We start from the raw sequence: 19502 nt of genomic DNA on the forward strand, positions 1-19502 counted from the left end.
CTTTTCTTGCCCACTGGGCGGAATTAGCCAGCTTTTGCACGGTGCTAGATAAATCTGTTTACCCCCCGGTGCTAGATAAATCTTTTTACCCCCCCGGTGCTAGATGATTTCTGAATACGCCTGACATCATAACTCCAGTTTTACGATGTCATAACTCATATTTTTTTCAAATTCTGTTGCATTACATATTCCCCAAGTTGCCATATCATGTTGCATCATTGTTTTAAAAATATTTAAACAAATTAATATTTTAAATTTTATATTTATGGTTAAGTTGTTACATTTTATATCGTAATGTGGACTATATTTTTTTAATGAGTTTGTAAGTGAAATGTTTATGAATTGTTCTATAATAAACAAACCTTAGCTTACAAAATTAATGTTTTGTTACTGAAATTAAATAGGCAAGAAAAAGAATCAATCACCGTTGTGAGGTGTTGTAGATAAGGTAATTCCTACCCTCGGGACTAACAAAAACATTTTGTCACACGGGTTGGAATTGCCTTTTCTTGCCCACTGGACTGAATTGGACAGCTTTTGATCGGTGCTAGATAAATCTGGGATACTAAATTCTCAGGTGGGATACCAGATTTTGAAATGTTAGTATCCAACTGGGATACTGGCCAAAAATGTTTAATCTCAAACACTGAAGTGAAGTATGGTTTCAATTATCGAAAACGGCTCTAATAGTAAAAAATATGCCTTAGTGTTTAAAAACTAGGGTATGTCCCTTTAAGCCCCTGGAGGGGAAGGTCCCTGTCTGGCCAGTATTTGTTGTGTCGGGATCATGCACGTCTTGATGAATCAGCAGTCACTGGTGTACGGGGCGGGACGTAGCCCAGTGGTAAAGCGCTCGCTTGATGTGTGGTCGGTCTGGGATCGATCCCCGTCAGTGGCCCCATTGGGCTATTTCTCGTCACAGTCAATGCACCATGACTGGTATATCAAAGGCCATGGTGTGTGTTATTCTGTCTTTGGGAATGATGCATATAAAAGATCCCTTGCTACTAATGGAAAAATGTAACAGGTTTCCTCTCTATGACTGTCAAAATGACCATATGTTTGACATCCAATAGCAGACGATTAATAAATCAGTGTGCTTTAGTGGTGTCATTAAACAAAACAAACTTTATTTCTTTGATTGATATCCACGGTTACCATCTTAGGCGTTGATCTAGACAGTATCAGCAGCAAACATGGTAGTCCTCGATAATATAATTTCTACTAGTCGACCAGCCTACAGTATAATATAATGTTGCTATAATACAAGCTTCAAATTAATGATCTTTCATTAAAACTGAACATATTGAAATCTCCTTTTCATTGTAGCTTTTAAATTTTGTTCTCTTATATTGATGTTAGTTTAAAATGGATGAAACAGGAGTAATGAATTATAAAGACAAAATAACGAAACTAAAAATAACTGCTTTTTTTAATTGCTTAGTCCGAAAAAGTAGGTCACCCATAAGGCAGATAGTTAAAAAAAACTAAAAGTTATCCATCGTAATTTTCACTAAATTAGTGAATTAGTTTTGTCTTTACTGAACTTTGTTGCCAACTTGTTTGTTTGAAATGTGTCATAACGAAACTAAAAATAAATGCTTTATTTGCTTAGTCAGAAAAAGTAATTCACCCATAGGACAGAGTTAAACATTTTTAACTTATTTACTGTAATTTTCATTAAATTAGCTAATTAGTTTTGTCTTACTGAACTTTGTTGCCAACTTTTTACCCCAAAAATCTTGTTTACCTGCATGTAGATTCATTTAAAACATATTAAAAACATTCAGTTTAAATGTAATTTAAACATTATCTGTCTGTTGCTGATTAAATTTACTTCATTATTCATTTGATCCTTGACGTCCAATCCAAATCTAATGAGATTTTCGTTCACTAGATTGCCATCAACATATATTTAAATCTCATTAAAGTGAAATTAAAATTCACTTATCACATGTACACTTTTTGTTTTGGCGCCTGTTTTTAAAGAACTCACCATTGCAGCATATTTGTGATATTGTATAGCTATCATTCACATTATCTTAATGTAAAAACCCCCACCCCAAAACAAGCAGCAAATTTAGCATGGTTCTGTGTTTCTACATATCCTATATTCTGGACATTTATACTAGTCCCGAATCAGGAGTAAAATTACAAATGGTTCGTATTACACACCCAATTTACAAAGCCAGGGGTCTCGCTACATGTCATAAGCGATGGCGGGCCCACCATCTCTTAAGACTTATATCCAATATGCCCACCATCCATTGGTAGCAATAGTAATATCTGCCATCCGTTTATTTAGGCCGCCATCCAAAATCACAAGTCATGCCATCGTCTTGAACTACCAGAGTAATCAGGTTCATCGTCGTTTACAAGACATTTTCGAAGTACTTGTACCCTGCAAATCTTAGGTACCATCCCTTCCTATAAGTGGAACCAGCTCTACCGATTCCCTCCATCCCTTTCCTGAATACTGGAAAGATGACTGAAAGCCTGTTTTAGACTTACACGCGTGTAATTACATGCATTTACAATGCTAAAACACCTGCGTCCGAGAAAAACAGGCTTCGTAAATTTGTCTCCTAACATTTTAGTATTGCTTTCAGACTACCGTACATTTAGTAAGCCCTCCACTCTGCTTCAGTTACAAGCACCAGGGCCTTTTTAAAAAAATGGGGAGGGACGTAGCCCAGTGGTAAAGCACTCACTTGATGCTCAGTCGGTGGCCCCGTTCCCGCCAATGCTCCACAACTGGTGTAACAAAGGCCGTGGTATGAACTGTCTTGTCTGTGGGATGGTGCATATAAAAGATCCCTTGCTGCTAATCGAAAAGAGTAGCCAATGAAGTGGTGACAGCGGGTTTCCTCTCTATATAGATATATGGTCCTTAACCATATGTCTAACACCATATACCGGTACTGTAGATCCTGGAATTACTACGTCCCTAAATTAATGTGAGTGACAGTGGGCAGACTAAAATGCGACATGAAATTAATGCGAGTGGCCTCCCTTTGAAATATTACTTTTCTAACAACACGTCTGTGTACTTTTCTGTTAAATCCGACTTACAGGTGTCAAAGCATATTTTTTTGCACTAATTTATGTAACGTGTATAGTTACCTAAATCTGGCTAAAATTTAGCATACATGTACCATTACAACTGTATCTTCCTCATCTGTGAACAGCGATTCAAAGTCATAATGAAAGAACAATTCACAAAGTGGTATGCAGACAAAATTACAGCAAACTTGAACAGTAAAAACAAAGAAATGATTAGCATCCTAAAACCCATTCACGTGCAATGAATCGTGTCGGCTTTTGACGAGGTGGCAGACAACTGCAATCGTCACATGTGGCTGGTATCTTGCTGGACTATACTATTAGTCTGTCTTGCCTACGATGAATTGTTTTCCAGTTGTGTTTTATAAATGTATTAGAATTTTAATCTTCCTTTTTTTTTCGGACACATAAAACAGAAATAAATGCATCATATTATTAATTCAAATAACACGAACTCGCATTTTTCACATTAATATTATGATCGCATTAATTTCAAGATCTACAGTAACCATAAATAAAATGTGTTGAATGCATTGTTAAATAAAACATTTCCTTCCTTCTTTCTTAAAAAAATATTTTAAAATATTTAGTTTCTTCATCCTTGTTCTGATTGAATGCTTGTTTTGACAGTCTGTTCTAGGAAGTGGGTGTCTTTCAAGGTTTTTGAAAGTAGAAATAAAAAAAAAACAAGAAGAAGGAAGAAGGAAATGTTTTATTTAACGACAGTCTCAACACATTTTATTTACAGTTATATATGGCGTTGGAAAATTAAAAAAACAACAACCCCAAAACCAAAAAAAAAAAAACCAAAACAAGATGCAAATGAATCCAGAAGAAAAACTGGTTAGGGCATGTAATGACTCTATTTATTAGTGTTATTCAACTTACTGTGCTAGCACAACATCAATGCTATACAACTTGAGTCATCTCTTCAACTGCAGAATTGTCTTCCCTTGCGGGATGTATATCCATATCTGTGCATATCCATATTTATTTATTTATTAGTCCCCTACCGGTCCAACCAGAGAGGGCTATAGGTTTCATCTCCGTCCTTTTGTCTGTCCGTCCATCTGTCCGTCTCCCACATAGGGTTTTCAGGATTTTTATTTTGGAATGCCTTGAGATATTGAGCTGAAATGTTTTGTATAGCTTTATCATGTACTTTTACAAATCAAGTTTGACTTTCATGGAGATTTACTCATTTGTGACTGAGTTATGGCCCTTTAACTTAAAGAGATGTGAAAATTTGTTTTCCAGACGTCTTGTTTTTCAGAAGGCCTTGAGATATTGAGCTGAAATTTTGTGTATAGCTTTATAACGTACTGTTACAGATCAAGTTCGACTTTCATTGTGATTGACCCCCGTTTTACAAAGGTATATGTCCTTTAAATTTAGGAGGTAAGAAAAAATGTTGGGTTCGATAGGAGACATGTATTGCTTTAGCAGTACTGTCGTCAGGCTTGTTTATTTTATTATTATTTTTTAAAATGTATTATTATTATTTTTTTTATGTTTTTTTTTTAGTTTAGTTTTTATTTATTTATTTTATATATTTCAGAACGCTACTCATTATCGGTGGAATCAGTGCTAAAGAACAGATGGATGCTCTAGAGAAAGGAGTAAGTTATAAATATAAACTCTAATTGTTGCTTTTTTTTAATGTCTACTATATATACACCATCACCTTTCATATATTACTGTTCAAGTCTCCAGTAAAGGTCGATTTTTTTTGTATGTCACTAATTTCAGTTTGTTTGACTTGAAAAGAAAAAAAGTGTTTTGAAAATAAAAATAATAGAAATTCTAGTTACAATTTTTTTTAAATTTAACACAGTTAAAGATAATAGTCTACTGTAAAGAAAAGACTTGATATCAAAAACAATATGCTATTGTTGTACTGTGGCTTTCGCTATGTTTTTAATGAAGATTTGTCGTCTTTAGAAGCTGTAGATGTCACATAGGTAAAGATTCTTTAATACCTGAGGACGGTCATTGTGTGTCGATCATGGATGACAGTTTGCGACAGAAGTGTATCACAAACAAGGAAGGCAGTTTGTAATATGATGACACTGTGTTTGGCATTGTTTTATTTCTGATGATCAGAAAATCTTTAAAGTGACAAACCCTAGTGTTTTTTGACACTACAACTTATTTTTCATTATTTAAAGCCGTTTTTGATAATTAAAATTAGAAGTATTTACATTCTATTATTTAGAATATTAATTTTCGTACACCAGAAGTGGTCTTGGTCATCCAGAGTTTTGTAATACTCCAAAATGCATTATTTGTATTTCTAAAAAACCCATGAACATTTGTCTGAGAAGTAATAGTTATCGAGACAAGCTCATTATTTTAGACAGTATTTCCCTGTTTAAAAATCACAGATTTTAGTTGTTATAACCTCATCCAAATGTGTTACAGATTTGTAGATTAGCTAAACTTAGTGTGGTGTTACAAGATTAGTAATCTGGATATGATAGCCAGATAACAGTACTAAAGTGAACTGATATCACTTGAATTTACTTAGTGGAATGCTTTTTAAATTTTTTATTTCATGGGAGACCAATCCAAATATTAACATACTGATATTTCTGCAAGGTGCCACACGTTTTATACATGGCTGTCTGGATTTTACATGTTGATACACTGCTTATAACAGATTTATTGGTAAACATTAACTTCATCAGCAATGGGAATTATTTTATTCAGACAGAAACTATAAGTCAGCAGCACAGTGTTTCAGAAGTATTGCTTTAGTTCAGGGATGGGAATTCTCCTCGGATCAGCTGTTTTCCTCTCATGGAACGTTACATTTCCTCGCATTTTAATCGTCCTTTTCTCCAAAATGTGTTAGATGGCACAGATTTTAACCTAGGATTTCAGGAATTTCCGGGACTCCTGTAGATTTCCAGTTTTTTTACATTTCACCAATTCCCACCCCTGTTAGTTACCTGGAGCTTTTTATGAGGTTATCAAGGCTGGGACCTAACTTAGATGGTAGAGCACTTCTCTGATTTCTTTTTATGAGGTTATCAATGTTGGGATCGAACTTAGATGGTAGAGCACTCCTCTGATTTCTTTTTATGTGGTTAGCGAGGCTGGGACCTAACTTAGATGGTAGAGCACTCCTCTGATTTCTTTTTATGGGGTTATCAAGGCTGGGTCCTAACTTAGATGGTAGAGCACTCCTCAGATTTCTTTTTATGGGGTTATCAAGGCTGGGACATAACTTAGATGGTAGAGTACTCCTCTGATTTCTTTTTATGGGGTTATCAAGGCTAGGACATAACTTAGATGGTAGAGTACTCCTCTGATTTCTTTTTATGGGGTTATCAAGGCTGGGACATAACTTAGATGGTAGAGTACTCCTCTGATTTCTTTTTATGGGGTTATCAAGGCTGGGATCTAACTTAGATGGTAGAGCACTCCTCAGATTTCTTTTTATGTGGTTAGCGAGGCTAGGACCTAACTTAGATGGTAGAGCACTCCTCTGATTTCTTTTTATGGGGTTATCAAGGCTGGGTCCTAACTTAGATGGTAGAGCACTCCTCTGATTTCTTTTTATGGCGTTATAAAGAGTGGACCCTAACTTAGATGGTAGAGCACTCCTCCGATTTCTGTTTATGGGGTTATCAAGGTTGGGACCTAACTTAGATGGTAGAGCACTCCTCTGATTTCTTTTTATGAGGTTATCAAGGTTGGGACCTAACTTAGATGGTAGATCACTCCTCAGATTTCTTTTTATGAGGTTACCAATGCTGGGATCTAACTTAGATGGTAGAGCACTCCTCTGATTTCTTTTTATGAGGTTATCAAGGCTGGGTCCTAACTTAGATGGTAGAGTACTCCTCTGATTTCTTTTTATGAGGTTATCAAGGCTAGGATCTAACTTAGATGGTAGAGCACTCCTCTGATTTTTTTTTATGAGGTTATCAAGGGGAGGGGAGAGACACAGACAGACAGGGAGAGAGACGGACAGGGAGACAGACAGGGAGACAGATGGAGAGAGAGACACAGAGGGAGAGAGAGTGTGAGTGAGAGTGGCTGGAGAGAGGTAGAGAGATACATACACACACAATGGGAGAGAGAGACAAGGAAAGGGAGAGACAGATGGAGGGAGGGAGGGAGAGAGAGACAGATGGAGGGAGAGAGAGGTACACACACACAGAGGGAGGGAGACACACACACACATACATACGGAGAGAGAATAAATATGTGTCACTCAGATCGGCCTCAGTGGTGTCATCGTGTCTTGGTTAAGCCATCGTACATAAGGCTGGTAGGTACAGGGTTCACAGCCCGATACCGGCTCCAACCCAGAGCGAGTTATAACGACTCCATGGGTAGGAGTAAGGCCACTACACCGTCTTCTCTCTCACTAACCACTAACAATTAACAACTAACCCACTGTCGTGGACAGACAGCCCAGATAGCTGAGGTGTGTGCCCAGGACAGCGTGCTTGAACCTTAATTGGATATTAGCACAAAAATATGTTGAAATGAAATGAATGTCACTCATCCATGGCTTAGTTCTTGTTGCTGGCCACACACCTACAGATGAGATGTTGATGGTCAGTAGGTGTGTAGCAGACAAAGGAGCGCAACATTTTGCAGTCACATTTATTCTGAACTTTTGTCTAGGCTAGAACTACAATGATACTAACATGACTGTTAGGTCAGCTGGTGTTTCAGATGAAAGTTTGTTTTGTTTAAAGACACCATTAGAGCACATTGATTTATTAATCATTGGCTACTGAATGTCAAACCTTGTTATTTTGACAGTCATAGAGAAGAAACCTGCTACATTTTCCCATTAGTAGCAAGGGATCTTTTATTTGCACCATCCCATAGACAGGATAGCACATACCATGGCCTTTGATATACCAGTCGTGGTGCACTGGCTGGAACAAGAAATAGCCCAATGGGCCCACTGACGGTGATCAATCCCAAACTGACCACGCATCAGGCGAGCACTTTACCACTGGGCTATGTCCTGCCCCAGTTTCAGATCATTGCCAACTCAGCTGTCGAGAGCTTTGAGAATTCTAATAATGATAGTTTCATTTGCAATTTATTCACACAATTTAGTCTAGGTTTGCATAACTTATTTATCATTTGTGCATTAAATTTAGGTTGATATAAAGAAAGAAAGAAAGAAAGAAAGAAATGTTTTTATTTAACGACACACTCAACACATTTTATTTACGGTTATATGGCGTCAGACATATGGTTAAGGACCACACAGATTTTGAGAGGAAACCCGCTGTCGCCACTACATGGGCTACTCTTTCCGATTAGCAGCAAGGGATCTTTTATTTGCACTTCCCACAGGCAGGATAGCACAAACCATGGCCTTTGTTGAACACGTTATGGATCACTGGTCGGTGCAAGTGGTTTACACCTACCTATTGAGCCTTGCGGAGCACTCACTCAGGGTTTGGAGTCGGTATCTGGATTAAAAATCCCATGCTTCGACTGGGATCCGAACCCAGTACCTACCAGCCTGTAGACCGATGGCCTAACCGGTCAGTTTAGGTTGATATATACATGGTCATGATAGGTTAAGCAAAAATGAAATGGCAGAAATGGTTTACACCAATTTTTTATTCATAAAATTAGTTAGCATTAATTGATAGGTGTACGCTTAGCATTAGACTGTGTAGAAGTTATGTCAATACATATAGGTGCAATGCTGTAGTGCTAGTTTTGTAAAGGGATATTATATTATGATATTACACATGTTCTCAATCTTTACATTTATTTATTTATATTTATTTATTTTTAATAACAGTTTTCTCTCTCATACGTGCTTCGCAGAATATAATATTTATAGTTTCATCTGTATCATGAATATTAATTGGCTTGGAAATCTTTAATTTCGACTTGACTGGCACATCAATCTGTTCATGGCATGCATGAATGAGTCGGGTGATTACTTGGGGATTTGTGATCATTTAGACACTGCTGGTGTGATTGGAAATAAAAGGTTTAGATAATGCTGCCTTCAATATATTTATTTGGCCGATATTTCATTTGACAGGTTGACATTGTCTGCGGTACGCCTGGAAGATTAGAAGACCTGATTTCCACCAGTAAGCTGGCATTGCATCAGATTCGATTCTTTGTTCTAGACGAATGTGTAAGTATTCCCGCGAGACACACATCCATCTGTATGTTGATCAAACATGTTTCCAGATGACTGGGACTGTGGTGGGAACCTCTTATCAACTCACGTGTATTGATCTCACGATTAATGCTCAAGGTTATGTAACACTGTGTAGATGTCAAGATTGCTTCAGCAAAATAAACAGTATGATGGCAAAAAGACGGGTTTCTTCCGGGTAGAGTACAGTCGTTTGATACATTAAATGCACACATCTAATCTGATGTAATATAATGCCCTTGTCAAGAAACTTCAAATAGCATTCAGTTTGATAGAACATTTAAAAAATTAATGAGATGTTTCTAGATTTTAACTAAAAAGTCGTTAATATGCCATGCCACTTTTACCCTTTTGCACTAGCAGCTCAGTACAGTCTTGCTGATAAAGTGTGCATTACTTTGAATGGTATAGAGACAGAGAAGACTATAGTTTGGTAGTGATTTGTAAATTAAAGTAAAAAAAAAAAAAAAAAAAAAATGTTTTTACAAAATAATTTTGCCCAAGTGACAGAAAACAGACGGGCAGGAATGGATTAGTTGTATATTTGGCTTCTTGGTCAATTTCCATCAATGTCGAGTATATTAAGTGGGTCTTCCTGGCAGTGATGTGGAGGAATTCTGTAACAGTCTGGTGCTCCCTTAAGTGTCTGAAAGAAAGAAACAAAGAGACATTTTATTTCACAATGATTCTCTAAGTAATTGATGCACAATTTGCAAAGGTGATCTTGTGCCAAACTTGTCCTTGATATGGCCATCAACCTTGTCCTGGATGTGGGCATCAACTTGTCCTTGATGTGGGCATCAACTTGTCCTTGATGTGGGAGTCAAACTTGTCCTTGATGTGGGCAAATTGTCCTTGATGTGGCCATCAAACGTCCTTGATGTGGGCAAATTGTCTTTGATGTGGGCACATTTTCCTTGATGTGGGCAAATTTTCTTTGTTGTGGGCAGCAAACTTGTCCTTGATGTGGGAGTCAAACTTGTCCTTGATGTGGGAGTCAAACTTGTCCTTGATGTGGCCATTCAACTTGTCCTTGATGTGGGAGTCAAACTTGTCCTTGATGTGGCCATCAAACGTCCTTGATGTGGGCAAATTGTCTTTGATGTGGGCAAATTTTCTTTGTTGTGGGAAGCAAACTTGTCCTTGATGTGGGAGTCAAACTTGTCCTTGATGTGGGAGTCAAACTTGTCCTTGATGTGGCCATCAAATGTGTCCTTGATGTGGCCATCAACTTGTCCTTGATGTGGGCAGCAAACTTGTCTTTGATGTGGGCAGCAAACTTGTCTTTGATGTGGGCAGCAAACTTGTCATTGATGTGGCCAGCAAGCTTGTCCTTGATGTGGCCAGCAAGCTTGTCCTATAGACGTGTGGGCTGTCAACTGCATCATGTTAAATGATAGTGCTCACTGTTGTTTGGTAATTCTGGGCAACTCCAATGTCCGACTCCCCATGATAGTACAACGTGTTAATGGCCAGCTTGTTTATTAAAGAAAGGGATGAAGCCCAATGGTACAAGTGCTCACCTGATGCACAGTCAGTCTAAGTTCGATCCCTGACAGTGGACCCAGTGGGCTATTTCTCATTGCAGCCAGTGTAAAATGACTTGTATATCAAAGGCTGTAGTACTTAAATAGAGGATAATAAACGAGTTGCCAGTTATTATCAAATTTATGTCCCGAGTGAAATAATTTTCACTTGTCACGAGCTTTAGCGAGTGACAAATGAAAATTATTTCACAAGGGACATACATTTAATAATATCTTGTTACAAGTTTGTTATTCTATTTATTACCTGAGCTATTTTTTCTCTGAAAGCCTTTATTTTCAACACACATACACGTACATGTATTAAAAGGGTATAAACCGCTTCACGCACTGTTCTGAGTATTGCTATAACTTTGTAATTTAATCATGTCCATAGATCATTTTCAAAAACAAATGTCCTCTTTATTCTGGTACAAAATCTATAATGAACTGCATTAAAATGACATTTTGTTATAAATTTAACACCAAAAACAGACAGCCGTATACGCAAATTCTTTAAACTACATGACGTCATTGTGCTTGCCAAATCGTGATGACGTCATATTTAGTACCGACAAGGTCATTGGTTTGTAAGCGTCAAATCATCCAATAGTATTGTTCGTTAGACCAATGCATGATTTTTATTTTCTGTGCCTGTTGGGGTAATAAATAGAGATTATTCCACGAGCTTGTGTGTCGTACTGATTTTACGAGTGTCAGGTTTTTTATATTGCCCGAGCGAGAGCGAGGGTAATACATGAATCCTGACACTAGTTTCGTAAAATTAGTACGACTCACATGCGAGTGTAATAATTTCTTTATTATCCATCTTATTATTGTTGTTTTCTTTATGAATAACAAGACCCAATTTACGAAGCCTGTTTTTTTTTTAAATGTGTGTTTAAGCATTGTATATACATGTAGTTATACATGTGTAAGACAATAACAGGCTTCGTAAATTCGGCCATGTCTGTCAAAATTATCAAATGTTTGACATCCAATAGTCAATAAAGTTAAACTTATTACTGTTTATGAATAACTTTGAAGACCACTCCCTCACATGCTGCTTTAAATGCTGGATGTGCCCCAAGCCTGATGCTGCCAGAACTGACAAAACGTGCCGGTATTTGATGCCGTTGATTAGATAAATGTCATTTAAGTTCAACCAGGAATCATCAGATTCCTAAAGATAGTTTAAGTTTATTTTGTTTAACGAGACCACTAGAGCACATTGATTTATTAATCATCGGCTATTGGATGTCAAACATTTGGTCATGCTGACTCGTAATCATCAGAGGAAGCCCGCTACATTTTTCCATTAGCAGCAAGGGGTCTTTTATATGCACTTTCCCACAGACAGGAAAGCACATACCACAGCCTTTGACCAGTTGTGGTACACTGGTTGAAACGAGAAAAACTCCAGTCAGTTGAATGGATCCACTGAGATGGTTCGATCGTGCGACACAAGCACCTCAGGCGAGCACTCAATCGACTGAGGTAAATCCCGCCCCTTTAAAGATAGTCACAAAGTTGAACATGGCTAGTTGCATTGTGTACTTGTATTAGAGTAGAAACAAGTACTTCCAAAGTAAAAAGTAAAAAGGTGTGATATAGGTCATACTTTTCCGACGGCGGTGATGACTTCAACTTTTAAGTTTTGCATTTAGATCCTTTTCTCACAAACTGTAAGGTGTAGATCGATGAAACTTGGTTTATAGTGATATAGATTAAAAGAATCCTTCATATGTGTCCATGTGGGACATGGCTATTCCACCCGAGGGTACATAATTTGTTGTACCCGAGGGTGGAATAGCTCTGTCCCACATGGGTACATAATGGAGGATTATTTTTCTCCCATCCCCTTGATGAAAAATAAGCATTGAAAAACCTACATTTTTTTTTTATTATCTTACAATAAAATAATCATAACCATTGAAAAGATTGTACCCAAAAATGGTTTTATGACAGCAGGTTTCCTTGTTTTTATGAAATATAAAAAGCATTTCTTGCATTATTTTGCCGTTAACGTGGCGTCACCCAACGTTAATATCAGCTCAAACAACAGAAGTCATGTGGCCATGCAAGACCGATTTATTCCACATAGGCTGACGTCACGGAATACACCTGTCTTGCATGGCTAGGGATGGGAAAAAATCCTTTTCTGACATCGGTGATGACTTCAACTTTTGAGTTTTGCATTAAAGTTTTACGTTTAGATACTTTTTTCCCAAACTATAAGGCGTAGATCAATAAAACTTGGTTTATAGTTGCTCCTATGAATGTTCATCACAGTGCACTAAAAACAGCTCTGCAACACGAGACATTTAATTCTGTAGCATTCTTGTTGTTCAATTTACTCTCTTGTTTGGTTAACTGATAAGATTACATTTTTGTTAATATCAATATGTACACACGCATAATACGAGCTTAACTCATTCCTTGTGGAACAGTTACTAATCAGTCTCTTTTATTCAAGATAACCAAACAGAATGACTGCTGATAAATTGCATGAGACATGCAGCTTAGACATGCATATCGTGTAACACACATATTTTTTGCGAGACTTAATTCATTTATGTATATATACATTATTGCTTCTTCTTAACACTATTTATTAACAAGCATTTACTACACAAGGTGTGGAATGCTGTTTGTCAGCCAGTTAGCGAAGAAATTCTAGTCGCTAAGTCATTAAAAATCACCTGCGATGCTGAAGCATGTGGCGGCGTTGACAGCTCCAATTACTACATGTCTGTGAACAGTTTCTTTGATTGGAATATATATCCTGTGAGGAAAGGCGATGCATATATTGTTTAATGACATCTCGGCACACTTTTAACATGTTTTGTTTTTGTCAACACCTGGGCACAGCTGTTCAAAGCATAGTTAATTTAACCCTGGGTTAGTCTAAAGCTGAACCCACACTAGTCAAAGATTACTGCGAGGAAATACAAGGCATATATTGTTTAATGACATTTCAGCACACTTTTAACATGTTTTGTTTTGCTCAACACCTGGGCACAGCTGTTCAAAGTATAGTTAATTTAACCCTGGGTTAGTCTAAAGCCCACCCCACACTAGTCAAACATTTCTGGGAGGAATGACAAGGCATATATTGTTTAATGACATCTCGACACAGTTTTTTAAAGCGACAGACCCTAGTTTTTAAAACCACAAATGCGTTTGAGAAGTAACGGTTATGAGTCGAGTTTTGGTTCTATTTTTTTAGGGTATTTCACCGTATTAAAGTCACAGATTTTCATTGTAACTTTATCCAGATGTATTACAGATTTGCAGATTAACTAAACACAGTTCACAGGTCTGTGCCTTTAACATGGGTTTTTTTTCTTAACACCTGAGCCCAGTTGTTGTCGGAGCATAGTTAAATTCACCCTGGGTTAGTCTAAAGCCCACCCCACACCAGTCAAACATAACTGCAAGGAAATACAAGACATATATTGTTTAATGACATCTCGGCACAGTTTTAACATGTTTGTTTTTTCTTAACACCTGAGCCCAGTTGTTGTTGGAGCATAGTTAAATTAACCCTGGGTTAGTCTAAAGCCCACCCCACACCAGTCAAACATAACTGCAAGGAAATACAAGGTATATATTGTTTAATGACATCTCGGCACAGTTTTAACATGTGTTTTTTTTCTTAACACCTGAGCCCAGTTGTTTTCGGAGCATAGTTAAATTCACCCTGGGTTAGTCTAAAGCCCACCCCACACCAGTCAAACATTACTGCAAGGAAATACAAGACATATATTGTTTAATGACATCTCGGCACAGTTTTAACATGTTTGTTTTTTCTTAACACCTGAGCCCAGTTGTTGTCGGAGCATAGTTAAATTCACCCTGGGTTAGTCTAAAGCCCACCCCACATCAGTCAAACATTACTGCAAGGAAATACAAGGTATATATTGTTTAATGACATCTCGGCACAGTTTTAACATGTTTGTTTTTTCTTAACACCTGAGCCCAGTTGTTGTCGGAGCATAGTTAAATTCACCCTGGGTTAGTCTAAAGCCCACCTGACACTAGCGCAGCATGTCAGCAGCCTGTTGACAGCAAAACTGACTTTAAAGTTTTTGTTCAACGACACCACTAGAGAACATTGATTTATTTGGATTGCAAACATTTTGTAATTCTGACATATAGTCTTAGAGAAGACATCTGCTACATGTTTCCATTAGTTGCAAGGGATCTTTGATACGCACCATCCCACAGACAGGATAGCACATACCACAGCCTTTGATATACCAGTCGTCGTGCACTTGCTGCATGGAACGAGAAATAGCCCAGTGGGCCCACTGACATGGATCACCCCCCCAGACTGACTGTGCATCAGGCGAGTGCGTTTACCACTGGGCTACGTGAATGAATTACCCATTACATTCCCCCACTAGCGTAGCTCATCGACGGTTTACACATGGATCGCTACCCAGACTGACTGTGCATCAGGCGAGTGCGTTTACCACTGGGCTACGTGAATGAATTATCCATTACATTCCCCCACTAGCGTAGCTCATCGACGGTTTACACATGGATCGTTCCCCAGACTGACTGTGCATCAGGCGAGTGCGTTTACCACTGGGATACATGAATGAATTATCCATTACATTCCCCTACTAGCGTAGTTCATCGACGGTTTACACATGGATCGCCCCCCAGACTGACTGTGCATCAGGCGAGAGCGTTTACCACTGGGCTACGTGAATGAATTATCCATTACATTCCCCCACTAGCGTAGCTCATCGACGGTTTACACATGGATCGCTCCCCAGACTGACTGTGCATCAGGCGAGTGCGTTTACCACTGGGATACATGAATGAATTATCCATTACATTCCCCCACTAGCGTAGCTCATCGACGGTTTACACATGGATCGCCCCCCAGACTGACTGTGCATCAGGCGAGTGCGTTTACCACTGGGCTACGTGAATGAATTATCCATTACATTCCCCCACTAGCGTAGCTCATCGACGGTTTACACATGGATCGCTCCCCAGACTGACTGTGCATCAGGCGAGAGCGTTTACCACTGGGCTAAGTGAATGAATTATCCATTACATTCCCCCACTAGCGTAGCTCATTGACGGTTTACACATGGATCGCTCCCCAGACTGACTGTGCATCAGGTGAGTGCGTTTACCACTGGGATACATGAATGAATTATCCATTACATTCCCCCACTAGCGTAGCTCATCGACGGTTTACACATGGATCGTTCCCCAGACTGACTGTGCATCAGGCGAGTGCGTTTACCACTGGGATACGTGAATGAATTATCCATTACATTCCCCCACTAGCGTAGCTCATCGACGGTTTACACATGGATTGCCCCCCAGACTGACTGTGCATCAGGCGAGTGCGTTTACCACTGGGATACATGAATGAATTACCCATTACATTCCCCCACTAGCGTAGCTCATCGGCGGTTTACACATGGATCGTTCCCCAGACGGACTGTGCATCAGGTGAGTGCGTTTACCACTGGGCTACGTGAATGAATTATCCATTACATTCCCCCACTAGCGTAGCTCATCGACGGTTTACACATGGATCACTCCCCAGACTGACTGTGCATCAGGCGAGTGCGTTTACCACTGGGATACATGAATGAATTATCCATTACATTCCCCCACTAGCGTAGCTCATCGACGGTTTACACATGGATCGCCCCCCAGACTGACTGTGCATCAGGCGAGTGCGTTTACCACTGGGCTACGTGAATGAATTATCCATTACATTCCCCCACTAGCGTAGCTCATCGACGGTTTACACATGGATCGCTCCCCAGACTGACTGTGCATCAGGCGAGAGCGTTTACCACTGGGCTAAGTGAATGAATTATCCATTACATTCCCCCACTAGCGTAGCTCATTGACGGTTTACACATGGATCGCTCCCCAGACTGACTGTGCATCAGGTGAGTGCGTTTACCACTGGGATACATGAATGAATTATCCATTACATTCCCCCACTAGCGTAGCTCATCGACGGTTTACACATGGATCGTTCCCCAGACTGACTGTGCATCAGGCGAGTGCGTTTACCACTGGGATACGTGAATGAATTATCCATTACATTCCCCCACTAGCGTAGCTCATCGACGGTTTACACATGGATTGCCCCCCAGACTGACTGTGCATCAGGCGAGTGCGTTTACCACTGGGATACATGAATGAATTACCCATTACATTCCCCCACTAGCGTAGCTCATCGGCGGTTTACACATGGATCGTTCCCCAGACGGACTGTGCATCAGGTGAGTGCGTTTACCACTGGGCTACGTGAATGAATTATCCATTACATTCCCCCACTAGCGTAGCTCATCGACGGTTTACACATGGATCACTCCCCAGACTGACTGTGCATCAGGCGAGTGCGTTTACCACTGGGATACATGAATGAATTATCCATTACATTCCCCCACTAGCGTAGCTCATCGACGGTTTACACATGGATTGCCCCCCAGACTGACTGTGCATCAGGCGAGTGCGTTTACCACTGGGCTACGTGAATTAGTTACCCATTACATTCCCCCACTAGCGTAGCTCATTGACGGTTTACACATGGATCACTCCCCAGACTGACTGTGCATCAGGTGAGTGCGTTTACCACTGGGATACGTGAATGAATTATCCATTACATTCCCCCACTAGCGTAGCTCATCGACGGTTTACACATGGATCGCTACCCAGACTGACTGTGCATCAGGCGAGTGCGTTTACCACTGGGTTACGTGAATGAATTATCCATTACATTCCCCCACTAGCGTAGCTCATCGACGGTTTACACATGGATCGTTCCCCAGACTGACTGTGCATCAGGCGAGTGCGTTTACCACTGGGCTACGTGAATGAATTATCCATTACATTCCTCCACTAGCGTAGCTCATCGGCGGTTTACACATGGATCGCCCCCCAGACTGACTGTGCATCAGGCGAGAGCGTTTACCACTGGGCTACGTGAATGAATTATCCATTACATTCCCCCACTAGCGTAGCTCATCGACGGTTTACACATGGATCGTTCCCCAGACTGACTGTGCATCAGGCGAGTGCGTTTACCACTGGGATACATGAATGAATTATCCATTACTTTCCCCTACTAGCGTAGCTCATCAACGGTTTACACATGGATCGCTCCCCAGACTGACTGTGCATCAGGTGAGTGCATTTACCACTGGGATACATGAATGAATTATCCATTACATTCCCCCACTAGCGTAGCTCATCGACGGTTTACACATGGATCGCCCCCCAGACTGACTGTGCATCAGGCGAGTGCGTTTACCACTGGGCTACGTGAATGAATTATCCATTACATTCCCCCACTAGCGTAGCTCATCGACGGTTTACACATGGATCGCTCCCCAGACTGACTGTGCATCAGGCGAGAGCGTTTACCACTGGGCTAAGTGAATGAATTATCCATTACATTCCCCCACTAGCGTAGCTCATTGACGGTTTACACATGGATCGCTCCCCAGACTGACTGTGCATCAGGTGAGTGCGTTTACCACTGGGATACATGAATGAATTATCCATTACATTCCCCCACTAGCGTAGCTCATCGACGGTTTACACATGGATCGTTCCCCAGACTGACTGTGCATCAGGCGAGTGCGTTTACCACTGGGATACATGAATGAATTATCCATTACATTCCCCCACTAGCGTAGCTCATCGACGGTTTACACATGGATTGCCCCCCAGACTGACTGTGCATCAGGCGAGTGCGTTTACCACTGGGATACATGAATGAATTACCCATTACATTCCCCCACTAGCGTAGCTCATCGGCGGTTTACACATGGATCGTTCCCCAGACGGACTGTGCATCAGGTGAGTGCGTTTACCACTGGGCTACGTGAATGAATTATCCATTACATTCCCCCACTAGCGTAGCTCATCGACGGTTTACACATGGATCACTCCCCAGACTGACTGTGCATCAGGCGAGTGCGTTTACTACTGGGATACATGAATGAATTATCCATTACATTCCCCCACTAGCGTAGCTCATCGACGGTTTACACATGGATTGCCCCCCAGACTGACTGTGCATCAGGCGAGTGCGTTTACCACTGGGCTACGTGAATTAATTACTCATTACATTCCCCCACTAGCGTAGCTCATTGACGGTTTACACATGGATCACTCCCCAGACTGACTGTGCATCAGGTGAGTGCGTTTACCACTGGGATACGTGAATGAATTATGCATTACATTCCCCCACTAGCGTAGCTCATCGACGGTTTACACATGGATCGCTACCCAGACTGACTGTGCATCAGGCGAGTGCGTTTACCACTGGGCTACGTGAATGAATTATCCATTACATTCCCCCACTAGCGTAGCTCATCGACGGTTTACACATGGATCGTTCCCCAGACTGACTGTGCATCAGGCGAGTGCGTTTACCACTGGGCTACGTGAATGAATTATCCATTACATTCCTCCACTAGCGTAGCTCATCGGCGGTTTACACATGGATCGCCCCCCAGACTGACTGTGCATCAGGCGAGAGCGTTTACCACTGGGCTACGTGAATGAATTATCCATTACATTCCCCCACTAGCGTAGCTCATCGACGGTTTACACATGGATCGTTCCCCAGACTGACTGTGCATCAGGCGAGTGCGTTTACCACTGGGATACATGAATGAATTATCCATTACTTTCCCCTACTAGCGTAGCTCATCGACGGTTTACACATGGATCGCTCCCCAGACTGACTGTGC

General features: G+C 40.3%; 1 protein-coding gene across 1 annotated transcript in view; it reads left to right on the top strand.

Moving 5' to 3' along the window:
- The window catches only part of LOC121387992 (ATP-dependent RNA helicase DDX1-like), a 461008-nt gene that overhangs the window by 95740 nt on the left and 345766 nt on the right, over positions 1-19502 (top strand). Inside the window, exons 16-17 of the mRNA XM_041519183.1 lie at positions 4622-4682; positions 9104-9202. Coding sequence (XP_041375117.1) covers positions 4622-4682; positions 9104-9202 — 160 coding nt within the window. The remainder of the gene's footprint in view (positions 1-4621; positions 4683-9103; positions 9203-19502) is intronic.

This window comes from Gigantopelta aegis, chromosome 14 (genome assembly GCF_016097555.1).
Source record: "Gigantopelta aegis isolate Gae_Host chromosome 14, Gae_host_genome, whole genome shotgun sequence".
NCBI lineage: Eukaryota > Metazoa > Mollusca > Gastropoda > Neomphalida > Peltospiridae > Gigantopelta > Gigantopelta aegis.